The 17,340-nt window shown below is 37.8% G+C and overlaps 1 protein-coding gene and 1 long non-coding RNA gene across 10 annotated transcripts in view; both read right to left on the bottom strand.

Moving 5' to 3' along the window:
• Positions 1 to 17,340, bottom strand: part of LOC133838634 (maternal protein pumilio) — a 190,668-nt gene that overhangs the window by 67,180 nt on the left and 106,148 nt on the right. Inside the window, exon 2 of one of the 9 annotated variants that reach the window (XM_062269798.1) lies at positions 11,510 to 11,521. The exons of the other annotated variants lie outside the window; for them this stretch is intronic. Within the exon in view, the coding sequence (XP_062125782.1) occupies positions 11,510 to 11,521 (12 nt within the window). The remainder of the gene's footprint in view (positions 1 to 11,509; positions 11,522 to 17,340) is intronic. 9 annotated transcript variants of the gene reach the window in all.
• On the bottom strand, positions 389 to 8,592 carry LOC133837903 (uncharacterized). Its single transcript, XR_009893881.1, has 3 exons — positions 6,465 to 8,592; positions 5,845 to 6,378; positions 389 to 540 (listed from the first exon to the last, which is right to left on the bottom strand). It is a non-coding gene; the product is annotated as an uncharacterized LOC133837903 (long non-coding RNA).

A 17,340-nucleotide genomic window follows, 5' to 3' on the forward strand; every position in this document is an offset into this window, starting at 1 on the left:
ATTGTTTTCATATTTCTGAGGGGAATTCTACGTCTGTCGTATACCATTAAGATTCTGGATCTAAGAGTATTACGCAAATAGAACTCGAATTTTGTTTAAAGACATATTCCTAGCAGAATTCGTAATGAACTTTCCTTTCATTTAATATCAACAATTTAATGATATTGTTAATTATCCATATTAAAAAGAATAACATTATGGAGTGACCCTTTTATAAATATATATTAAAGAGTTGAGTTAAAGTAAAAGAGTGTTACCAGATCTTTTAAAGTATGGATTTTAGGAAAATACAAGTTTGGCATTTAGTATTCGGTTTCTACCATAATGGTTACTTCAATTCATAATAGAATAACTAAATTTTCACCAGAAATAATTTTGCTTTGGTTTACTAATTCGATATTCTTGCATGAATAAAATGTACTGAAAATATGCCAAGTAAATAAAGTTATAAAAATACTTATGTTTGAGGTTGGTTTCTTAATTTATATTCCAAGTGCACATCTGGCTTTAGCTATTGTTATTTCTCTTCTGGAAACTTACCTGCAACGAAAAGAACGAAAAACGAACATTAGATATTAATAATTTACAGTAAACGCGTCGGTGCAAAGTATTTTCGAAATAACACTATTTCGTAAGTTCAAAAATGCAATAAACACACAAAAATTTATGAAGAATTTTTTGTATAAAAGAGAAAATGTATAAAAACAAGTAGATAGACAAGTGGTACAAGAATTTATGACTATAAAAATGTTTATGGCTTGTGTCTTTATGTTATGCGGTGGGGAGGTAAAAGAGAGCTAGATATCTCCATTTCTCTCTCCCTCTTCCATTCATAGAATACACGTAAGTTCTTGAGCAACATTTGACAGGTAGTCCGAGGGGAGCTGCTACCAAACTTTGCTGTCACTTTGAATAATACGGCGAGACTCATAAATTCTTAGGCGTGTGAAATGGTCGCTTTTCTCTTCTGCTCTGCCCTTCATTACTTTTCCCTTTTTTAACCATTCATTTCTAATTAGCTGCTTCTGCTTTTTCAACACTTTTCATCAAAATTTCATAAAGTTACCGTTTGATGAGAGGGACAGGCAGAAAAGGCAACAGAGAACTGGGATGGGAGAAGTAAAGTGAAAAAAAAGAATGAACGGAAAAAGCACGAAATGAAAACGCAGCTCATGTGAAGGCTTAATCCCACAAACGTTGAGGACAACAACTGCCTTAACTGGTTACCACAGTGTTGCCTGTTGTCATGCCAAATTGGATTAAGGCTCAGAGTGACTATGGCAGGGACAATTGCAGGTCCAAGAGACAAGAGCTCATTCAGACTGAACAAACAATTAACCGAAGGTGGCGACATCCCAAAAAGATCAACAGCTAAATATGCTTAAAGGTGAGATAGTTAATTTTCAAACTGTCAATTTTAATATCTTTCATTATTACAGTTCATATATAGTGAAATAATCATGTATTTCAAATTATTTTCTCATTTTCTTCTGTTGATTGGGAGCAACAACAAAACATAGCGCTTAAAGCTGCCTTTAATGTGCAGTATGATTCAACTAAACTCCATCTTTAGTTGATGTTGTTGTGCTTCCTCTTCCGCTTGAGGCAGCGCGGAAATCCAGCAAGAAAAACACAGCAGATAAAAAAAAAACAATGAACTTTCCAAGCGACATACGTACTGTGCAGTGCATATATTTTTTTAATCAAAATTCTCTTAAATAATTAAAATGCAAATTGTGCGAGCATAAAAATAACAACAAACAAATGGCAGGCGATGCCATCACACAAGGCAAGGACAAAGCAGCTAAAGGACAACAAACAACCGAATGATATGACAACAGCAACAGCGATGATGATAATCACGAATGTGATGAACATGATCATGATGTTAAAGGGGACTGGCGAGGAGGACAACGACGACGACGATTCTGACAGTTCTTTGTGGCATTTTCCATCGCCGTGTGACACAACACAAGAGTAAAAAACGGGAAAAACGTTACGAGAATGAACGAGTAAGAAACACGATAACAACAACAGAGCATCAGAGCCACAGACAGAAAGTGTTAACAATGAAAATGATGATGATGTTAATGCTAATGATAATGATGATGAAGTTAATGCTGCCGCAAACAGCAGCTGAGACTGAGAGCCAAATAAAAAGAGTTACGAAACACAAGTATCACATGGCATCTTTCAGTCGCTCCTCCACTCATAACCCACTCGAAGTGACCCCCGAGTCCTCTCACACTCACTTACACTCACACTCACACTCACACTTGCACACCAGCACACACATGCGTGTTAAATTCATGGCACGAGCTTTGCATGCACAAAAAGGTTTGCTACCTTCTGAACCCCTTCTGAAATTCAAAGGGTGCCAACGGCACGTGCTGTTAAGGGTTCCTCCTGCCTCGCCTCATCTCTTCCCTGTTTCATCCTACTCCACATTCCTCAGTCACGCTCCTTCACATCTCATCTGTCTTCTTCCCCTCGTTCTCTACCTCTACATCAGTGAACGTTCTGTTCATTAAGCTGCTTATTATGTTTGCACTTAAAAATTCATATGTGACTATGGCAGCCCAATGTGTCCTACAAATTTTAGTTGCTGCACATGTATACATCCATTTGTGTGTATGTGTGTCCTTTAAAGCTGAAATTATTAGCATACTCAAGGGCAGGCGTGCTGTGCTTGAGGTATTTGAAAATGTAATTAGGACAAAAGGGAGGACATTTCTGCTTTTAATAGTTATGCTTTCTGTTGTAATTAATATTTAATGCTCCGCTTGTACCTGTTCTTCTTGTTATTGTTAACATAAAATGCAATTAAGCATACGCCATGTAGTACCAAACAACCCATATTTCGCTCACGTTCATAATCATTTTTTTCCCTTTTTTTTGTTTTTGTTTTTCATCACATAAATATTAAATTAAGCACACCAAAATTTACATTTTCATTTTTTTCAGCTTGCGTTTGCCTGTTATTTGATGACTGCCTGCGTTTAATTGGGTGGGTCGAAAGGACCAAGCGAATGACAAAAGGTCGGGGAAATACCAGTTGCAGGGAGTGAAATGTTTGCGGTTAGTTTGCAAAAGTAAAACAGCTGCCTAACCATTGAGAAGCACAACACACAAACCACAGAACATATTTCATAAGCCTCATCAAGCGGTTTCTCGACTTCCAAGGATATCTTTAGGTTAATCCATTTCAAGAGGCAGAGTAGAAATTATTTGATCTCTTTTTCAAAGTCTTTTAAGGCAATGCGTCAAAAAAAGCATAAAAATTGAAAAATATTAAAGTTTCTCATAAGTGAACAATGAACAAAGGGCAAGGACACGCTAAGGATGCGAAGGAAGGAGTGAAAAAAGTATTTAAATTCTGAAAGAGAGAGCGGGCGGTGTTTGCTTCTGCTGCCAATCCAGACACGTACACAAACAATGCAGTGGGGCAGATAGCAGACAGTTCGTGGCTAGGAAAGTGGAGGCTGAGTGCCGAAACCTAGACAAAGACGAGCGGGGCGGAGTGCGAAGTGTGGCAACCAAGTTTATTTAAGCGAAAATGTAATTTTATGCTTTTTAATTGAGCGAATATGCGTGTAACATGTGCAAGTCGACAAAACAGAGATCAAAACGGGCCAGAAGGCAGCCTGAGGGGCCAAAATGGAAAAAGGTGGAAGGTGAGGTAGGAGGATGGCATAGACGAAGTGAATGGAGTGCCAAAAAGGATTCCACAAAGTGTTGGCTATAAGTGAACACTGTTGGCAGGGCGGCTTGATGAGTTTGCGATGCATTCAAGCGTCAACATGAATACAAAGTAAGCGTAAGACTTCTAACCTGGTTGTCTGCCTCTCACTCTGCCCCTTCTTCTTCTGCCTCTGCCTCTGCCCGAAGCTGTTGATGGTGCAGCTGATGTTGCACATTAACTGGCCAGGACACTTTCGGTCTACAGGGGCGGAGCTTAATGTATTTAAACAACTAAAAGGCGCTGAGACAGCACTAAGAGACAGAAAGAAAAAAGACAGACAGAGAGAGAGAGAGAGAGAGTTGAAGGAAGGAAGGAAGGGCAAAGGGAAGAATTCGTTGCCTTGCTGGACGTTGATGATGAAAAGCAATAAAAATGCAACATTATTAATCATCATCAATCAATGTCATCCATCAAAATTGCGGCACTGGCGTTCGTTGGGGCGTCGTTTATGAAGCTGCCTTTTGTTCTGCTTCTGTGCCCTGTCCCATTATCATCAACGGCTGGCTTTTTCATCTAGCACCCATGATGCTAGAGGCCCGAGGCGAGACTTCTAGACTGGCTGGAGACAATACAGAAAGCGATGAATCAAGGGTAAAGGAGGTTTTGCTTTCCACATGGTGGCGATTCGGAGCTTCAATAGTATTAAAGACACTACAAAACATTCGTTGAGCAATGCAATAATTTCGAATTTCAGATCCGCTTCAAAGTATTGATTTAGGTTATCTGCATATCTATTAAACAAGAATACTAGGATGTTAGCCACAATATTTGCTCTCATAATTTACAAATGGCATTTAAGTTGTCTAGCTGACATCACACATTTTGTTAAAAAAAGACTATTTCAACTACTATTGAAACTAATTTTTATCGACATTCAAGCGATGTTTATTTCATTTCAACACTGCAATATATCAATCCAAGACCTTTTTGTATCTTGATCAACGAATAACTCGCTCACTCGTTGAACTTGACCTGCAAGAAATACAATTTTTGAGATCATCATCAAGAAGTTAGAGATCTATTTTAAGCCGATTAAAAGACTTAAATCCAAGACTATTTTGCTCATACGATTGCATTGTTGAATCGTTAAATATATTGAGCACATTCTTTGATTTTATCGCTTTGCTGATTTTTGCTTTGTTGACTTCCGATTTTATGCTCATACATATGGATTGGATAAGATAAAACGAGGAAAAACGTGTCTAATTTATAGCTATTTTAGAGTTTTAGAATAGCACTGCGAACTCGAAAACAGACCTAACTAGGCAGTTAGCTCGATGAGAATGAAGTGTAATCAAAATTTAACTAAAATTGTTGCGTAAAATCCCATTATAAGCGCACAAAAGGTGGTGCTTCTGTGTAAAGTTTCGTTAAAGTTCTGTAACGGAAACTCTCTTAGCAAATAAAATAAAAAATACGAGGAGAAGAGAAGAGACAGAAAAGTGCAGTGACTGCGAATAGTTGTCAAACAAAGGCAAGAACAAGACAAGACGACGAATTGGGCAACAAGCAAGTTCAAAGAGAGGGAGTAGAAAAGAAAAAAAGGAAGAGGTGGGGGATCAGGTGAAGTAGGTAGCTGACATTATAGGAGTACTTCCATTATTTTGTATGTCAATTGCTTTTCAAGCACTCTCGACAAAGAAGAAATAGTAGAAGAAACGGCAGCAGAAGGTGCTATGACTTGTTGGTGTTGTTGTTGTTGGCGTTGATGTGGGCGGCGATGGCAATGAGAAGAGACAAGGCGGAGAAAGAAGGGAAGTGGCTGCAAAGTGCCGCAAAGTTTATAAGCTGACTTTTTTGCTGTGAGCGAAGAAGTTTTCAAGTCAAGTAGCGAGACTGGGGCAGGGAGACAAACGGTAACACAGTCTGTTAATTAAATTCACGTAGAACATAAAAAACAAAAACAAAAAAACAATGAAAGAGAAAAAAGAATAAATTAAGAAGAGCGAAACAAAACACAAAAGACAAAGAAAAAACGGCCAAAAAGGTGACATGATGTAATCTAGGAAGAGAGCGCGTGGAGTGTGTGGCAAGTGGATTTCGTTGAGTTGTCGAGCTTGTCAAACTTCTCAATGTGTAATTATCACATAAATTATGCTAACCCCGCAAGCGATTCTTCTTCGTCTTCTTCTTCTTTAGTTGTTGTTTACATGCTAACCATATGACATCCATAAATGGCAATTTTTGCCTTTTGATTGTTTATTCCCGTTAAATGCCATTCTTTTCCTCTGGAACGTGTTTTGCGACGTCGACTTTCTTGAACAAGTTCATTGACTTATGCGGCTTTTGTGTTTTTTTTTTGCGTTCTTTTCCTTGTTTTGTGTTGCACTCTCAACTTTTCGACTTTCATTTGTTTTAGTTTATTGATTGCTTTCCAAATGATATTTATGCTTACAATCCAAAAGATTTTTTCTGCTTTGCTTTCCACATGCGTGATGAAAAACCTTTCTAAAGTGATAGGCAGCTCACATGATTAGCCACGATTTGGCCAATTGATTTTCAGCCAGCAATATTGACCCCAAAAGCATATGTGCAAAAAGTGAGCGAATAACCTTTTCCTATAGATTGTGCTTTTCACCTCTGATGCTGTTTCTGACACAGAAACTCTTACTATTGGTATGATTAACTTTCTTTCGCTAATGAATTTTTAAAATATGTTTTACACTTATTATGAACACATAATAATATTCTACTTTGTATTTTCACAAATTTGTGAACCCACCGTCTTGAATTTCCAATAAAATCTAGGCTACAGAAAACTCACGTACTTTCTTCTTATTCTCATGCAATTTTGACCTGGTTTCTTAAGCTCGCTACTTTTGCCCATTTGTTCACAAGGGATCTCATCATTCATTAGACGCACGTTTCTTGCTTCTTCTTCTAGGTTTTCTAACGGGTTGTGTGGTTACAAATATAAAAAAAAAACAATCCCTCTCTCCAACCTGAATCACATTCACGGCAAAACCAAAATAAACAATGAACAAAGAAGCGCACACAAAATGTGCAAAAGACTACACCGAAATCAACACAAGTAAACAACATAAACAATAAATGTTAACCCAGTTTTTTTTTCCTAAACAGCCAATTGCCAGTATGTGAAGACTGATGGCAATGAAAATTATGAATATTTTTTTCAAATCTCATTTTATTTTCTCTCCCCAACGCACTGTCAAATCAAAAGCTCCTCTGATTGACTGACTGCTTGACGGGACGGCTTTCGATTTAGTTGCCTCCAAAAGCAAGTTGCTTAAAACGCCCACTGGTTGACCGCAATTTCCGAGGGGTGTCGGCAGGGTGTGGAGGAGGAAGACGGCGGCGCAGCATCAACTGAACATCAATGGGTCATCTCTCTCTACCTGGTGAAAATTCCAAAGTCTTTATGGCTTTTGTAGTTTTTCATTTTTCTGTTATTTTTATTTTTATCTTAGTTTCTATTTCCATTTTTCTTCATGTCGCGATTTTCACACTCGTCTCGTTGACAGTTTGTTGATAAATTTGCTGTTAGTTTGTTGAAAGCGGAGGCAAAAGAAGGGGTGTGTTCGTCTGAATTTGGCAGATGTGAAATAAACTTTGTGAACGGTCTCTAGCAAAATGACAAATAGTCAATAAAATACAAGTACTACATGTATATAAAGAGAAGAAGAATCGTACAGAGAATTATTCTGAATTCATGAAAATTTAAGTCTATAGACTACATTCCAAAGTCTTGAAAAGAGGCTTTGACATCAGTCTCAATTTACCCCAAAAACAGGACAAACGAAGGTATAGCTTAGATAATGCAGGAATATAAGGTTGGAAATTAGTGTTTTTGTGAAAATACAAGAAAAACAATTTTCTGTAAAGCGCTGTGAGAAAAACGGGCAGACGAAAAATGCCCAAGTGAGGTCTTTCTTTAGCTATGAGTATTAAGGTCAAAAGTGTTAAACCAAAACAAAACAGCAACAGCGAATCAAGTAATACAAACAGGCAACAGCAGATTTGCAGCAACTTCAACCGCAACCGAAAGCACAAAGCCGCAAAAAAAGGCAACCAAAGCTTGGTCAAAAGCCTCACCTCTCGGTGATAACATGGAACAGAACATGCCAGCCAAGTAACGGTAAAGAGAGTTCAAGAATTAGGTCAAACACACAGAGTGAGAGCGAGAAAGAAAGAGAGGGAGAGAGAGAGAGAGAGAAATGTGCAACGCAAATATGTAATTGGCCAAAACTGCCTTGGCTTCCATAGCGTCTGCTCTGAACTGCTTCAACTCGAGAGCTTGGCTTAAATGAAAAGAAAGTTAAGAACAAAGCGAACCGCAAAAGAAGAATCGCGGAAATGGCAGAACACCAGAATCTACGCTCCAAAACCGTTATGTTGACCGCCTTAGTTAACGGTACTGCTGTAGAACGTTTCCCCCCTCTTGCCACTCTTCGCCACCTGAAAAACCTGTTTAACTGAACTGAACGTGGTCGTCGCTTCTGCTTTTCAACAACAACATTGACACCCATTTTTGCAGAAAGTCTTTGACTTTGGTTTCCTCCTTCAGGTTCTTCTTTGCCGATTGACGATTCAAACTGGTTTTCAATTTGTCATAAAGCTTTTTCTCTCGCTTTATTTAGCAACACTGAGCGGCTTTCTAAAACGCTAACGCAGCATATCAAAACGCTTTTTCAGAGCAATCAATAACATCTCAGAGCTCTTTGGGCAATAAATTGATAACAATTATTTTGAAAACCGTTACAAAAATGGCTCATTATATTTAGCTGATTCATTAGCTCGGCCATTAGTCAACATTATCTCTCATTAACAAACTCGACTCAATATTTAGCATAATTTTTTGTCAAATTTCAAACGCATGTTCTGCGAGTTCAAAAATAAATAACAAATAAAACACGAAACCGGAAATTACTCAATCCGCACAGCAAACCAAACTTGGTCGCTTCCGTTTGATTGCCATTATTGCAAAAAAAAAACCAAAAAATGTTTATAAATATTCGTCTGCAGTTTCGTTCCATTTGTTTATAAGTGTGTTAATTTGCTTCGATTCTTGTTTTGTATTCTGTTTTTTTGTTTTTTTGTGGGTTTGATCGCCACTATAATGAAATCATTTGATTTGCGCACGAGCAATCTTGAATTCAAAGTCAAAATACCTTTTGATACTAATTAAAAATTATAATAATAGCCGATGTGAATCAAGTGTTGTAACAATGTTGCGAGTGGCGAAACTAAAATTACCAATAATTTCAGTTCAATGCAACAACAATTAACTCTTCAACTCCACTCATGCCTCAATTGTATTGAACAACAAATATATTTAACTTTCTATTTAATTGCCATTAATGTAATTGTTCAATTGCGATTCGAATAGTTTCTTCATTCAGTGTAACAACACTTTCAGTTTTGATTTCTATTAAACTTATAAATATCACTCATAATGATAACTTTCATTTAGAGTCTATTGAATTTACTCTTTGTTCACCTTTTAACTGATTCAATTCTATTCAATATTTGTCTCATATCAATACTGAATTGTAATCTATTATCATGGCATTCATAGTATTCAAAAAGAAATTGATATTCATTTGGCTTTGTACTTAGTTCAAAATAAGTCCCCACTTTTAATATTCGACAATTTTTAACTGATTTTTATACCCGCTACTCATATGGTAGAAGGGTATTATAACATTGTGCTGGCAGGAAATGTATGTAACAGGCAGAATATATTCTTTTATCAGCGATATAATTTATAATTTTTCTATAGCACTTCTTATGTTGGCACACAGATCGAGTTTACGATGAGATAAAAACTGAAAAAATACTTTTGTATGGGGTCTTAGTTGATTTAGTTGACAATCTGGTATATTTTGTAGCTTGTGGTATATTTCGCATATAACCTTCTGCATGTTTTAGTATTTTTGCTTTCTGTTTTCGGTATATTTGGAGAATATGGTTTTATTCAAAATGGATAGCCGGTATCTCAAAGTCAAGCACACTCAAAAGTAGCTTTCTTACTTGTTGAAAATACTACAAAGCTAATACAAATTCAGTTTGTTCTTTCGCTTTTGTGTGCTATGTCTGGTTTTTGGTTTGTTTATGATCTTGACATTTTCCTTACTGGTATAACGTGCTATCCGAAGCAGAGATAAGAATTCAGATTCCGCTTAACAATCAACGGACTTCAACTTGAATTGGGCGATTCGACTCGACCGGCCGATTCGGACTGAACCGAACCAGTCTAGTTAATTAATACGTTTTATGGCTTCGCGTAGTTTTTTCGGATGATCGATAAATTCAAGGAACACGCACAACCAAAAATTTGCATGTCAGATTATGCAATATAGTCTGACACTATTTGTGTGTAGCAACATTTTTCTCAAAAGTGTAAGAAGTTTATTTTATGCATTTCAGCAATCGATCTTCACATCATTTGACATTTTAAGTTAATTAGCGTCGCTGCCAGAGTATTGAAATCATGTCGTTTTGATGAGTTTCACACACTGTGTTATTTTATGTCATAGTATGTATAGATTTATTTTGGTTCAGTCAAATCAACCAAAAATTCTTAGACAAAAGCTGTCAGACCTGTTTCATTTACAATATGAGACAAACACCTAAGAAATGTATAATTAAATTGGCAACTTGTTTTATGACTTATTCATTTTAGAGAAAAGCCTCCTTTACAGCACGTTGAAGGAAAAGGTCAAAGAATGTATTTATTGCATCCATTCCATATTCTGTTTTTATTATAATATTGACTAAGACTCGTGTATTCTATACAAACAATTTTGTTGTTCTCTACCATCCAAAAAAAAGCAGCATATTAACAAGTTGCTTCGTCGCTAGTAGAAGCTTTCACCGAGCATTTATTATGCAAATTTTTTGTGAGGTTTGCAACCCTTTTGTGCGCATCATTTATAATGCAAATAAATGAGTTTAAAAGCTGTGGGATTTTATTAAGCTGACGCTTAGTCGGGGATGCGATAAAAATGTGATGTGCATATATAATATATATATAAATATTTAGATACATTCATGTATATCTTATATCTAGTTTGTCATAGCTAGGCGGCAATCGATGTCTAATCTAATAAATTGAGCAATTTATTATTGCTGGCTGGTTGGTCTTAAAATAAATGCAATCTAAAATAGCCAAAAAAAAAAGTATATATTATTTTATTTGGCTCAAGTATGAATGACGAATCCCACCCCGAAAAAAAAGAAATACTGTCCAAGGTATATATTGTTGTTCCTCTCTATGTTGATAATCGGGGCACATGACTAATAAATTCCCAAGACAATTTATTGGGCGGACTCTCTGCGATATGTGAAATGCCAAGTTTACCTGCTGATGTTGCTGCTTTCAAACTTGGACGCAACAGAATTTCGACCATATCACAAAGTTTGTTTTTGTTTTTGTTTAAGAACTTTTAATGAGCTGCCAGCTAAAATAGAACCGAACCCAAACAAATTGATTTCTAATAGTTTTCGCCACTAAATTCAATTGGCCTCTTAGGCGAACTGACGCAAACGGATGGCAAACGCATAAGCTCACATTTTGTTTAGATAACAATTCCGATATTATGTAAAACAGAAAGATGTTCATTCAGATTTTGGATAATAAATAAACCATTGAGTATAGAGCAATGTGTGAAAAGTTCACATACATACATACATGCTCTTATATAGAGTATAATGATATTTAGGTTAAGAGCACTTCTGTTTATACTTATAGAATGTTTTGGAATTTTCGTTCAACGCATCTTTTGGGTCTACATATAAATTACGTACATTGTCACCTACCTGTAAAGAGAAGAAAAGAAGAGAATGGATTTTCGTTAGTTTTGCAAACATATTAAATAAATAAATATATAGAGTGTTTCGTATAGTTTTACTTCTTTTATGTGGCAGGCACATCACCTTTTCTGCTTTGTGACACATTTTAGTGTGACTATTAAATCGCTTGGCTGTCGACGGTTTTCTGGATGATAAACAGACAAACTGCAAACAAAGGCTTTGGCCGTGGCTTTGGTTTTGGGTTTTGAGAGCCTGGCAAACTAGTTAAGCCACGGGGTATAACCAAAAAATCCGCATCAAAAGCGCTGCTCATAAATCAGCGGCCTCTTTCAAAAACAAAGGCCAACACAACTGTGAAACAGAAACCTCCTCTCCAGCCCCAAAGGGGAGACTGGGAGAAGGAGGATGGCGAAAGAGGACAAGAGTACATATTGCATATAGCAGGTCACGGCGGGTTCAGAGGGTCAACTGTGTTCCATAGTCATAGAGGGAGAGAAGAACGCAAGACTCATAAATATTGACGCGTTTCGTGTGCTCGAAAATTGTCGCGAGCGGTTTTTGTCGCTATAGCTGTCGATGTAGCTGTAGCGGTGGGGTTATTAAAAAATTCATGGCTTGTAAAATGCAGGAAAATCCCAGGAATATGAAATTTTAAAATGCCTATAAAAGCAGACAAGAAAGCCAACGAATTGGCTGACTGACTGGCAAAGCAGCTTAAACACAACCATATACACAGATTGTTGGCTCTCTTTGGCCCTATATAACCGCAAAGTCTGGGGTGTGGGTTACGGTTTGTGCTATGGATATATGACTGCTCAAACTCTCACTCCCCCCGTTGATACCCAACACAATCTTCACTCCCCTCTCTCGTTGCACAGTGTCTATCTGTGGTCATTGGGATTTCTGTTTTCATTGCCTGCGTTTGACGCGCACATTCGCCCGGCCACTCGAAAATATCATTTACATATCCACGACACATCCTTGCCTGCGCCTGCCAGCCAGCAAGTCAGCCTGCCGCTTCAAATATACATGAAAAGCTTATACATTTTTATCCAACCCCCAAAATATAAAAAAAGGAAACCGCCTAGAATTTTTCAACCTCATTTTTTGTTGTTCTCGTTTTGTTTGTATTTTATTTATTTTTTTATGCCTCAGTTGTCGAGGTTGAGCTTTGACCAAGCGATGCACACTCCCAGTCTTCCATCGAACTTATGGAGCCCTTTGACTTTTGCCAATGCCATTTTGTTCTTGTTGTGTCAGTTGAATTAAGCACATAAATTAAATAAAATTTGCATGCTGCAACTTTCGATTTTTGTTTATCTCCGTAGCTCTCTCTCTCTCCCTTTTATGCCTACCTCAATGTTTTCGCAAAGTCTACATATAGAATTAAAATTTCATTTATTTGACGAGATTTTTCCGATTTAAATATTTTGTTTTATGTTGTAAAAAATTCTGCATCGTTTTTTTTGGTTTAACTTCAAAAATGTGCCAAGAATTTGTATAGTATTTTTTTCTCAGGGGATGTTACTTGAATGTATTTTTGTCAACAACAGAAAAAACAACAGCATAAACATTTTATGGCTCATCTGTGTGCAGTTTTCTTCGATTTTCCTTCGTTATTTTTGTTTATGCTTTAATTACGTTTATGTGGTTGATTTATGTGGATGAAAACGGGGCGGGGGCGCCCATAAGAGGCCAGCTGTCTCTAGTGCATAGATGTGGGAGTAAATGCCACGTGTGTGAGTGTGTGTATTGGCTAATGTTTTGTTAATGGTCATGGCCAAGAATTGAGGGCTTGGGCAACGCAACAGGCAAAGACACTGAGAGAAATAAATAAGAAAATACTGAATTGCGAATATGGCCACACTTTAACCCTTCAAGTTTGAAGTAACTTATATAGAGTATCTGATACATTATTCTCACCTTTCAGTTCCATCACAATTTCTCATAAATATTTCAAAGAGAATTCTCTGCATTGCGCTGGGTCAGGCTTGATAAATGATTCGCCTGACTTATATATATGTACATATAGACACTTGGCCATTCGTCCAGCTATCTATCTATCCCATCTATCTATACCAACCATCTATCTAAATTCGTTCTATTGCCCTTTTTTGCATGCAGCCAACAATATGGCAAAATATGAACTCAAGTTGCTCGTTCTATCTTTCAGCTTCTATCTAATATGACCATCGAAAACTTGCAGCCATTGTTGTTGCTGTTATTATTGCAACTTGTCAGTTTTCGGCGCAACAACCATCAATTTACTAAGCTTTATTATGTGCACACGCAGTGAGGCTACCCAAAAAACAAAGTTAAAAAAAAGAAAATATTTTTTGAATAGTTTTTTTTTGAGTCCTCTATTGGCTTCTTTTGGCTTTTGTTTACACTTTGCACGCAATGAATAAAACAGAGAAATGGTAGCTGAGAATCGTTTTCAAACACTGTATGCAAGTGTCAGGCCACGCCCCTTTCCGTCACCATTCAAGCCCTAAAACAATGCAGAGGCAGCGGCAACAAAATATATCTTGACACTTTATCGTTAGCCAAAAAGTAGCGCAACGTAGCTAAACAAAAGACAGCGAAAGCATTGTGAAGCAAAGCGGCTGAATGGAAGGGGGCGTGGCGGGGCGATGCGGCGGTGCAGGCACAACGTGACACGCGCTCGGTCGAGAGGGGCAAGAGAGAGCGGCGGGGGGCAGTAGAAGTGACTGCATTTTCGCGCTTGGCGTTAAATTCCCCTGACAGCTATAAAATTGCATTTTAGAGTAGCGCAAAGCAAAAAAGAACAACAATAACAGCCAAAAGATTCCACACTTGCCCAGGCGCATAGATACTTTGTATCTATGTATCTAATAAATAGTTATTGCCAATACAAAAACAACAAGAACAAAAATTGATATTCCCCAGAGCAGAGAAAAAGGCAGACTGGAAGGAACGAAGGAGCGAGCGCTAACAGCAAAAGTGCGACATCATTATATAAATTGTGTGGTTGCTGTTTCTGCTTGGCTTCAAAAGAAGAAGAAGCAACAAAAGCAGCAGCATCATATGTTTCGTATCTATCAGATACGTGGTGTCCGTCCGTATCCGTGTCCGTGTCCGTTGAGGCGACTGCCCTTTGCTCGTGAAGTGATTTCACACATGTGCGTACTTTCCTTTACCTTCTGTCGATGTGTGTGTCAACACACAACACACAACACACAACATGACCACAGCAATGGTTCACAGCTGTGCCACGCACTAACATCACCACCACTCGAACGCAAAAGTATCTTCGCTTAGCTATTTGTCAAAGTACAGCGAATGCTGAAGGAGCTTCTGCAGGGGTTGAAGGGGGGGAGGAGATATGTTAGTTGTTGCCAGGATTGCAAGGGGCAGCTAAGCAAACCGAGCAAACATAATACAACAAACAAAAATGGCACGTGACAAATGCAGAATCCGGCCATGTGTTTCTTATGGATACCACAAGTTCGAGTTCGAGACTTCAACAACACAAGAACTTAAGTAACTCACGAGGTGGCAGGATAGGGCAAGGCAAGGGTTGCCACCCCTATCCAATGCAATTGCAGAAAAACCAATTTCCAACTCTCTCTCGTTTACTTAAAGTGAATTTTGATGACATGAAAAGTCTGTCACACATGTTGACAGGAAACGCCCCACAGTTTCGAGGCCTGCCTGGCTGGCTGGCTGTCAGCTGATAGCAAACGTGGCACGTGTTGCAGCCACGTGAATGACTCGGGGAACACAGAAAAAAACAAACGGAAAACGAAAAGAAAACCTTCAGCTCTTTCCTTTTGCGTCTTCCACTTATGTTGAGATTACACGCTTGTCAGACAAAACCAAAAGCCGCCCATTTGCTATGCATAAACTTTATCGGTATAGGGGATTTTTTATAGCCTGCTGGAGGGGGACGAGCGGGGTGTGTCAGATATGTCTAGACTCCTTAGAGTCGCTCTTTAAGTGAGCCTCGGCAATCTATCAGTTCAAGAGGAGTTTCTTTTCACGCTGACTGGCATTTTGCAAGTAAGCAACTAGTGGGAAACTAAAACTGGAACTTTAGTCATTATAAAGTTACAGTCGAGTGTGCTCGACAGTGAAAAACCCTCTACCCTCATTTAATAAATGCAAAATTACGCAATAAAATATACCACAGTGCTAAAAAAAATACTAAATTATACGGAAGGCTGTATTTGGTATATTGATTAACTATCACACTTAAAATATATCGCTACCCACATTCAATGAAAACAAAACAGTGCGGTATTATACTTAAAATATACCAAATTATTATACTGTAAAAATACTAAAGTATACTGAAGACTTTATTTGGTATATCGGTGTAATATTACAAAATTATAACTCCATCTCTTATAGTCTTCAAAAGTCAGTATTTCCTACAGACAGACTGCGACTAGAGTGAAAAGAAATATCACTTCAAAATCACAAAGGTGGTTTAAATAAAAGTTAATTTTGAAAATCTGTGTACTTCGTTCTCAAAGCAACAATTAACAAAGAAAAGTATGTCACACGTCAGCCAAAGTGAAACTCACACACGTCTGTGATTCTTCTATGAACCGCAGCAACTCGTCAAATACTTTAAATGCTCATTGCATTAAGCTTTAGCCATGACCAGCTTTCACCAACCAAAAGTAGCTAGAGCTTCGAGTGCATTCATATAGTAAGATACCCATTTATTTACGAACATAACTATTATGTGAGTTTGCTTGACAATGCATTTTATTATTCTCACCAATTGCTCATCATCAGTGCGCTCTGAAATATCATTGAACACATTTAACCCAGTTCTGAACTACATTTTTCCAGTATAGCATTTCCATTTCCTCATTTTCGAGTGACACAAATGAACTCAGCTCGACAATTAACATTCTCAATTGTAAATTGCAATTTGCAAAGCTATAGAAACTGCAGCATTTCCGTCGCACCAACAAAAACGAAACGAAAACGAAAAACAACAAATATAAAACGTTTTCCATTTCCAGGCCAAACCAGAAAAATAGATGAAAAATAAAATGGGAAAATTCTCTACAGAAGTTTGCACTTGCGAATTATTTAAGCAAATTATGCACCAGCTACTTCATCATTCAGACCGAAAGGCAAACCCGCTTAGTGAACAGCTCCACTAACCTCCTCCTTTACCACCTCTCCCCCATCACTCCCGATGGCATCCACCTTAAACGGGAACTGGGAAAATTTTCATTCGCATTCATAATCCCTTAAGAGTAAAGGCACAAAATGAGCAAAAACTTTGCATATCAGTTGCTTATTTGAGGGCGGCGTTCAGGAATGGGGGGGTGAGGGGTAACCCTGGCAATTTGCTGCAAATTTGTTTGGCATAAATTGTAATCCAAGTTGAGCAGTTGCACTTGAACACTTTTTGGCAGTAAACTGAAAGCTTTGGATACAATTAAGATTATGAGGCGCAGCTAAGTGATGCAAATACTTTCGGGCACAAAAAGAAGTTTATAGAAATTCATCGCAGTAACTATGGCAGCACCTTAAACAATGGCTAATTGTGATGAAATTGCTAATTAAGCTTAAATGAGTGACTCAAGGGTAATGCTGTTAATAGTCAATAAAAATCAAACATGAATGCCAAAAGGAATAAGGAATTAATCAAATTCAATGCAGGCGTCAATTCGAGTTTCCCTTGCCACACACAGAGTACACGATACTCCACTATCAAGTGATGTTGCCAAGTATCTAACTTCGGTATTTGCATAAGCTGTCAATTGGTTTAACACCACAACAAGCTGCAATTAACTTGAGCAGCGGCATATCCTACATCACAGACACACTTACACAGT

The sequence above is a fragment of the Drosophila sulfurigaster genome, chromosome 2R (genome assembly GCF_023558435.1).
Source record: "Drosophila sulfurigaster albostrigata strain 15112-1811.04 chromosome 2R, ASM2355843v2, whole genome shotgun sequence".
Classification (NCBI taxonomy): Eukaryota; Metazoa; Arthropoda; class Insecta; order Diptera; family Drosophilidae; genus Drosophila; species Drosophila sulfurigaster.